We start from the raw sequence: 8,738 nt of genomic DNA on the forward strand, positions 1-8,738 counted from the left end.
CGCACAGCTTGGTGCCGCTGCAGAGTGTGGAGCCGCCGCTCGCACTCAGCAGCTCAGACCATGCTGGTGGGTCCGCGCGTGGTGGCGGCGAGGGCGAGACCGACGGTGGTGGCGGCGAAGCCGAGGCCGAGGGGGGCGGTGGCGAGGGCGAGGCCAACGGTGGTGGCGAGGGCGAGGCCGACGGCGGTGGTAGCGGCGAGGGTGTGGCTGACGGTGGCGGCGGCGAGGGTGAAGCGGAGGACGAAGAGGCGGAGGACGGCGGCGGCGACGGCGAGGGCTCAAGGCCGTCATCGCCCGATCCGTCATCGCCCGATCCGAGATCTCCGATCACGTCGTCGCTGGAGCTGTGGTCGCCGGCCTGATCCTCGCCTGAGCCGGGATCAGCCGTCGCTGCCGAGGGTGGCGGCGGCGACGGCAACGCGGAGGGAGGCGGCGGGCTAGGCGGCGACGGGCAGGTGCCAAGGTACTCCCCAGTCCCCGAAAAGTTCGCCGCGCATGCGCCCGACGGAAACACACCCGTACCGAGGCACGCGCACGCCGGCGCGCTGCTGCCCAGCGGCTTGGCCCAGCAGCGGTAGTTGGAGTTCGTGTACGTGGACGCGACGATGTCCGTGCCGTAGAGCCATGCGGACGAGCCAGAGGCACTTATCATGTACCCGCCAGCGAGGCTTGACCCCTCGACTAGAGTGCGCAGGCACGTGACGTTGACGCGTCCGCCGATGACGAGTCCACCCCGGTTCGCCGCATGGGTGGCCCGGTTCGAGGTCGCCCGAGGAGTACGTCTGCTGGCAGATACTCGTGCCCACGCCCACGCCGCCTGAGCCGCACAGCTTGGTGCCGCTGCAGAGTGTGGAGCCGCCGCTCGCACTCAGCAGCTCGGACCATGCTGATGGGTCCACGCGGCATGTACTCTGGTCTGCGCATGGCGCGTCGAGGACGTCGGTGCTGCATGTCTCCGACTCGAGCAGCGAGGGGCCGCCGCTGCAGACAGACTGCGTCACACAGCAGTGGCTGCGGCCACGCGTGCGCACGCCGCTGCTGCCGCCGCCGCTTGTATCCCTCCAGCAGCGCCCCCACGGTCCAAACTCGCTTGTGCCACAGGAAACCGCGGCGTCGCAGTTGTCGGTGCGCGGTGGCACGCAGCCCGCGACGCCCGGTGCGCAGCCTGGGAGCGCCGCGCACGACGCTGCTAGACTCGCATTGACATTGGCATACGAGAGCGGTCGGTTGTTATCCCACCAGTTGCGGCCCGTCTCTGGTAGCGTCACACGCACCAGCTTGGAGGTGCGCAGGCCAGTCGTGCTGCTCGTCCCGACTAAACAAAAGTCGTAGTCGCCGTCCGCCGCGCCCGAAGGGACGCCAAACCCAAAGGTCGCGCTGCTGTACTTGCTCGGCGCGACGGACGCACTCGACGCGTCAAACGCCCATCCAGACGGTAGCGCCGAGCCGAGGGTCAGCGTGAAGGCGACGGCGTTCGTGCCGCACCCGGCAGAGTCGGCGTTTTCGACACGGTTGAGCTGATGCGTGCTCGTACGCTCAAAGCCCGAGAGCGCGGGCAGGGCGCGCACGCCCGCTCGCTTTGTCGCATCGGCTCCCGTGGCCTCGGGTGTCAGCAGCCGATACTCGCCCCAAAGTCCGACATCGAAGCGCGGCTGCTGGCGCAGGCACGTCGCATCCTCTCCAGTAAAGTGCGCCGAAAAGGTACGCAACCCTTTGACAAGGCCGTCCGCGTTGGCTTGCAAGACAAGCCCGATGGCACGCAGCACGAGCGAGCGACCCGGACGCAGCGTGACCCGCGCCATCTCGGTCGCCGCCCACTCGCTGCGAGTCATGGTACTGCACGTGCCAATGTCGGCGTCCAGCAGCAAGTTCCGCCGCCTGACGAAGAAGCCGTCGTTGCGGCTGAGCATCGCAGCGCCGCTCGCAGTCGTGTCGATACCCGAGCGCCACTCGATCCACAAGTCACTCGAAGGGAAGACGGCGGCACGCGGTGCGTGGACACCGACATCGTTGATCGGCGCGATCGCGTACTCACCGCGCAGCGTCACCACCGTGATGTTGTCGCCGCCCAGCCATCCAAAGTGGTAGCGCAGTCGCGCGTTCACGTTGCTGGACCATCTGTTGGTGCTGCCGCCGAGGGTCTCGTACTTGTCACCGTATTCTTTGGGTGGGCATGCGAGGACGTTGGTCTGGTCCGAGCCGGGTGTGAGGCACTCGAGGGCGTTCTGGTGATATCCCGCCCCAAAGAGGTGGAGCACCTCGTGCAAAAAAGTCCGTTGCTGGTAGAGGAAACCCTCCGTCTCGCCATCGGCAGTGTGGCGCGCTATCGGGTAGGGCGACTCGTCGCCGTGGACGTTGCGCGCAAAGCCCATCCAAATAGCTCTGGTGAACGAGACGGTGCTGCCGCCGATGCTGAGCGAGCCCGAGCCGGTCGCGGCCGTCGTGGCGCACGACGCACTCACCGGAATGATGACGGTTGAGTAGTAATTCGAAGCGACGTAGCCGGGCACCGAGGGCACAGCGAAGTCGAGCTGGCTCGGCAGCTGCGTCGCCCGGCAAGCGTTTTCGCTGTCTCTCTCTGTCACAGAGAGATGAACGACAAACGTCGTCGTCGTGAGAGCTAAGCAGCCACCAGAGACGCGCGAGAGATACTCGAGGACTGGTTCGCCGGCGAACCAATTCTCAACCTCTGCGGCGGAGGTATTCGCGGTGTCACTGAGGCCGACGGCCATCTGCCCAAAGCAGAGGAGCACGGGGCCGATGGTCTTCGCTGCCCAGCTCGCTCGCGCGCGCCACGCCTCCTTGAAGAGGGCCTCGCCCATGCCGATGGGCCGCGTGCCGGCGCGTATCGACGGCGTCCCGTCGTCGAGTCGCTTGAGCAGCTGCGTCGAAAGCACCGTCGCCGCGATGCGCGCGATGCTGTCGGGGATGGCGCCCCAAACGCGCTCGGGCAGCACGTGGGTAGAGAGGTGAAACTATGCTTGCTGGCACGCGCATCCCGCACCACCCCCACGTCCGCGCGCACCATGCCGCCATCCCACCTCACAGCCAAGCGCCATCGCCGTCGGACGCGGCGACGCCGAGCGGTGGCCTCGCAGACGACGAGCGCGATGAGGCCGCCGCGCCGCCGGGTTGGTGCCAGTGTGCGCCAGTCCCGTGCCCAGTGGCGTGCGAGAGAGCATCATACTCGCCAGCGTAAAATTCTTTGCCAGTCCCGTGCCCAGTGTGTGCGAGGTGATGAAATTCGAGTGAAAGCACGAAGGCAAAAAGAAAAAACACACGGAAATTTATCGGGTTGGCCGGGGCTTGGAGCTGGTTGGACGGGTGGAAGGCAAGGACTATCAGCGACTCGCCCTCTCGTCTTCGCTCGCCCTCGCCTTCGCTCGCCCTCGATTCCTCGCGGGCGAGTCGCCAGTTCAGCGACTCAGCGGCCCTCGCGGCACATGCTCGCCCTCGCGACCGCAGCCGCCGCCCCCAGCTTCGCAGCCTGCGCAGCGCCAGCCGTGAGGCCTCCGTCTCGCTCAATGCTCTCTTTTCCCGGCCCCGCTCAGCTGCCCGAGAAGGCGCCGGCTCAGCCGCTGACTGAGCACGCGCTGGCTCAGCCGAGTATGCCCGAGCCTGTGCGCCGCGAGCCAATGCCCGGGATACGGCAGGCGGAGAGGGAGGGCCTGCTCGTCGATACGTACCGCCGCGGCGCGAGCCGGGACTGGCGGCGTGGCCTGCTACGCCTCCTCTTCAGCCGCTCCTCCAACGGACCTCTCTCGCCGCTCTCACAGCTCATCGAGCGCCTCTGCACCAGCCTCCTCCCCGTCTTGTTCCCGCGCGAGTACCGCGCAGTGCAGCGGTGGCACGCCGCGCGAGCCGACGATCGCGCCCTCGAGGAGTTTGCCCGCGCCAAGAACCACCTCGCGCTGATCCTTGCCGGCGAGCAAGCCACGCTGGATGGCCGCGTCAAGTCCGCGGCCTCGGCGTTCGAAAAGGTGCGTCCTCATCCCACACGCACGCCGCCCTTCGCCACGCCGGCTGCCAAACTAGCGGCGGTGGCAAGGCCTTGTCACGTAGTACATGACACGCCATGACCTGCCCGTAACCTGTCCCTGACACGTCCCGACAGGCGGCCCTGCGTGGCAAGGCGGTGGAGGACCTGCTCGGACTGCGCGTCATCGTGGACGACGACGGAGGCGGTGGCGGCGGGGGAGGAGGAGGAGGTGGCGGTGGAGGCGGCGGTGGAGGTGCAGTGCTGCGCCGTCGACCTGCTCGCCGGCTCGCTCGACGCGGCGGAAAGTGGCGGCCCGCGGTCGGCGTTGGCCGGACGCCTCTGGCGAGCGTCGGCGGCGGAGGCGGTGGCGCGGCGGGCGGAAGGCAGCGGTGCTACGAGATCCAGCGGCTGGTCGAGTCGACCTTCCCAGGTGGCTGTCGCCCTCGAGCACGGCTGCTATCTCGGCTGGACCTCGGCTGGGATCTCGGCTGCCTCTCGGGCCCAGGCAGCGTCGCCCTCGAGAACGACTACGTCGCGAGCCCCAAGCCAAACGCGTACCAGAGCCTCCACCTCGCCGTCCGCCTGCCCGCTCTCGGCGACAAGATCGAGGTCTACCGCCGCCGCCGCCGCCGCCGCCCATCGCCGCCTCCCTCGCCTCACGCCTCCCTCTCGCAGACGTCCCCACCAGCACCAGTGCCAGTGCCCACGCCCACCACTGCCGATGCCGCCGCCCTCGCCGCCTCCTCACCCCTCCCCCCCTTCCAGGTTCAGATCCGCACACGCCACATGCACGCCGTCGCCGAGCTTGGCTCCGCCGCCCACGCCGCGTACAAGCGTGCCGACGCCGCCGCCGAGCACGCGCGGCCGCCGCTGCAGCTGCGGCCTTGAGCCGCAGCAGCCGCGTGTGCCGCCACCGTGCACACACGCGGCGCCATCGACATCGACAGCCTCGCCGCGTGCGCCGCCCGGCTGCTTCGGGATGCTCCGAGAGGCTCATCCTCGGCGCTCCCTGCCTCTCGCGCGACCGACCGCTCGTACCGCCGCAGCCTCGGCCTTGCGCCGCCCGCCGCCACCCCGCCGGCTGCGCCCCTCTTGTTCACAGTCTTCTCGGGCCTTGCCCTCCCCCGAGAGGACGCCCTGCCCTCGAGTACATTGTACGCTTCTCTGGCTGCGAGCGCGTGTACCATTCTCCCTGCCGCGCTCCCGCCCCATGCATGACTGCTGTACCCTTGCCGCTCGCGCTCGCCGCCCCTGCCCCATGTCTCTCTCGCTGTACCCTTTGGCATGCTTTCCTCTTTGGCGCGCGACGTGCGTCCCCGCTAGTGCGGTGGGCCTGTGTCCGTGTGCCGTCCGCGTCCCCGGTGTCAGGCACATTCTTTCCATGATTCTTTCTCAGAATTATACCTTCACCAAAAGCGGCCGGAGTCCCGGACCGCGCGGACGCCGGAGCGACCGGGACGCAGGAGACGCAGGGAGAGAGAGACGTGAGAGGAGCGCGCGCGTGCCCAAACACGATGACACAACCCACAGGAATAAATACTTGTGTCGCTAATGTTCGAACAAGCGGTCGTGTCGTGCACCTCGGGTGTTGGGGAGGTCGTTGGAGCCGCTCAGGACCATTTTGGGGGCGCAATTCGCCTCGTTTCCCTTGAACACGCGGTTTCGCCCCCTCGGGAGCGCCCACATAATCGCGCGCCCCCCCCTGTGGCGACGGTCTCGCGCACCTGCGCCAGACCCCACCGCACTAGCTACATAGATCGTCAGCAGTAGGCGTGCTCAGAGCCCGGATTTGGGCCCATTCGCCAGAGGGCTCGAGAATGGCGCCCGGCAACGTGCAGCTGCAGGCCAGAGGGCGTGAGGTGAGGCCGAATCCGCAGTCGCACGAGCACCGCTGCCCCCAGCGATGATCATGCATGGAGTGGCACGGCGGATAGGCCCGCCTGCGAGCGTGGAAGACAGTCGCGGGGCGTGAGGTCTCAATGTATCGCAGGCTAGGACCGGAGACGGCGGCGCGGGAGAGGGAGGGAAGCGTGAGCGGCGGGCGATGAGAGTGATTTCCCCGATCTCGCTAAAAATGGCCTAGTCCCCTCACGGGGGGCCGGGCGAGCACGCACCTCGCGTCTGGGCGCGAGTCGACGAGTGGTCGCCGAGAGATCGCCGAACCACGTTTCGAGTGCGCGCGCACACAGCACAGCTGCGGGTTGTAACTCGACTGCCGATCGCGCGTGCGGGATCTGAATGGAGCTCGCTGGCGCCAGTGCACGGTGGCAGGGACTGGAGGCTCGGCCGAAGGGGAAGAGCAGTCCTCAATCGTCACGTAGAGGTCGCTGGGCTGGATCCATCGAACTGCCACACACCTGGAGCGGAGGCACATCAGGTCTTGCGGCACGCTCTCCGACAGATGCATGCCTTTTGAGCAATTCCACGCGCCTCCACCGTCGCGTAGTACGCCAGCGGCACGCCGGTACGCCTACGAGTCGTGCGCGCTCGGCAGTAATCGGCGTTGAGACTGCCTAGCGCGCACATCTAGAGCGCCGAGTTGCCTTGCCGCGGGGTAACCGGCTCAAAGAGGTGGGGTTTGAGCGGCGCCTGAGCGCGTGGGAATGCGTAGTGGGCTTGGAATGAGACGCCTGGCGTACATCGGGCTCGGACGGTGTCTGTTGTGAGCTCACCGCTCGACGCACAAACCAGGCTCTTTAGGCGCCCGCCAACTGGCCTCACGGTCGAGAGAGCGGAACGCGGCTCGCCGAACAGCAATACACGTGGCCGCACTACTGTAGAGGTACGAACAGGTATGCAGATCGCGGCGCGCCGACTACTGGCACGGCGTCAGAGCCAAATTGACCAAGGGCTCTGCTGGCCTGTGCCGACTCGCCGACCCTTCGGGCTCACACCACGGCTGGCCATCGCGTGAACAGGACGTGCCCTTCCGTTTTAAGGCAGTTCAATACCTTCCCCACGGGACACCAGGTCGATATCCGGCTAAACCACACGACCCCGAGAAACGCATAAGCCGCCCCGGCGCCGCCTCCGATTCCGGCCGTATCGGCCATTTCGCTGGGGCGGCTTATGCGTTTCTCGCCAAAATGGTAAAGATGTCGAGCCAAAGCTGTCGACGCCGAGTTCGGCACCCGATTCGCCTTAAAACTGAAGGAGGGGGCGCGGCTCGGAGATGGCAAGGCACGGCGAGTGCAAACGTGCGGCTATTATGACGCTTTTAGGGGCTCCAAAACCTCCTTTTCAGTGGTAAGCGCCACCTGGCACCTCGCGCCGTGCCCCCCAGCCGCGTGTGCGATCGCCCACGGATCCGGGGCGGGGGATGGGAGCCCGAAACGTCCACACAAGTATGCTCGGAGGCTCGTCAGAATGGTTTTTCAAGCGTTGTGTCATCGTGCCCAAAGACGAGAGAGAGGTGCTCTCGGCGCGGTCTCGCGACATGAGAGGAGTCAGGAGATGAGGAGAATAGCGGTATAGGTTAGCCATAGCGCGCCTCGCAGCAACACCAGCAACCAGCGTACGGAACGCGCTACAGCCTAGTACCAAACGCTCCAGCCAGGAGATTCAACTAAGAACCTCCAACAGAGCCATGCCGCCCACACAGTCCGGGACGCGTGACGTGGTCCGGAAAACATCGAATCACATCTCTCTCGGTCATCGCCAGGCCAAGCATCACGATCCGGCGCTCTCACCAGGAGACCCCGCAGGAGTCTCTCTCTCCCGCTCTGCGCTGCGCGCTCCTGCCGCCGTCGCCGTCGCGCCTGCCTCCCGCGGCACCTCCTCCGCCCGCATCGCCCCCGCCACAAACTCCTTGAGGGATGCGCGGAAGGGGGCGTCCGACGGGATCGCGTGCCTGCGTCGCGAGCACACCACGTGAACACGGGGGACCGTGCAGTGTCGAGCATCGCGGGGATGCAAGGGCTAAAGTCCAGTGGCTGCAGCGAATGCAGCCGAATACGTGCCAAATCGGGGCACAGCGATCTGCATTGCTCATCTAGGATCGCCCGCCCTCCAGGGTGCTCGTAGCAGACCCGTGCAGCGAAGCACGCGGCGAGAGCGGCGGCACGCTCCGGCGGCACCGCCGCGTCGGCCGCGCCGCTGACGTGCAGCGACGGCAGCGGCAGCGGCGCCTCGGGGCGAAAGTCAGCCGCCCACTGCGGATCGCGCGGTACAAAGCCTGTGACGAGGCGAAGGGCTCTCGGAAGGGTCTCGGAAGGGTCTCGGAAGGGTCTCGGAAGGGTCTCGGAAGGGTCTCGGAAGGGTCTCGGAAGGGTCTCAGAAGGGCGGCGCGTTGCCTGCGACGAGAATCGCGAAGCGAAAGAGGGTGCGCCGACGCATACACAGCAGCGCCGCCAGCGCCGCGCCCTGAGAGAAGCCGAGCACGCCGTCAAACGGCCCCTCCCTCTCGCATGTGGCGTCGAGGAGCTCGAGCGACCGCTCGACGCCAGCGTACTCGTGCGAGAGGGACGGGCGCGAGGCGGTGGCCTCGTCAAAAGTCCACCAGCCGAGCGACTGTCCGCGCTCATCGGCGTTGATGTCGCCGAGGAAGCCGGCGGTGGCTGCAAAGGGTGCGTCGACAAAGACAAAGTCACCCGCGACCGCCTTCAGCGCCTTGCGCAGCGAGCCGGTGCGCTGGCGGAAGAAGGCGGCGTTCTGAGCGTAGCCGTGCAGGCAGAGGATCCGGGCCTTGCTGGGCGTGGGCGTGCTCATTCTGCCACCACCCTGCACTGTACCCGGGGAGCGGTGCCGGCCCGGCTGGATG

At 67.2% G+C, this 8,738-nt stretch overlaps 2 protein-coding genes across 2 annotated transcripts; one reads left to right on the forward strand and one right to left on the reverse strand.

Moving 5' to 3' along the window:
- Positions 1 to 3,321: 3,321 nt before the first annotated feature.
- EMIHUDRAFT_445730 (hypothetical protein) lies at positions 3,322 to 5,387 on the forward strand (the record flags this gene model as incomplete). The annotated part of the gene is made up of 3 exons (XM_005766606.1): positions 3,322 to 3,980; positions 4,115 to 4,588; positions 4,745 to 5,387. Coding segments are annotated over exons 1-3 (1,155 nt in total), but the record flags the coding sequence as incomplete, so codon positions are not given.
- Positions 5,388 to 8,251: 2,864 nt separating this feature from the next.
- Positions 8,252 to 8,686, reverse strand: EMIHUDRAFT_119610 (hypothetical protein; the record flags this gene model as incomplete). The annotated part of the gene is made up of 1 exon (XM_005766607.1): positions 8,252 to 8,686. One exon carries the CDS (start codon positions 8,684 to 8,686, stop codon positions 8,252 to 8,254), a length of 435 nt encoding a protein of 144 aa, XP_005766664.1.
- Between the last annotated feature and the right edge of the window lie 52 nt (positions 8,687 to 8,738).

The sequence above is a fragment of the Emiliania huxleyi genome (assembly GCF_000372725.1).
Source record: "Emiliania huxleyi CCMP1516 unplaced genomic scaffold EMIHUscaffold_505, whole genome shotgun sequence".
In the NCBI taxonomy this organism is placed as follows: Eukaryota; Haptophyta; order Isochrysidales; family Noelaerhabdaceae; genus Emiliania; species Emiliania huxleyi.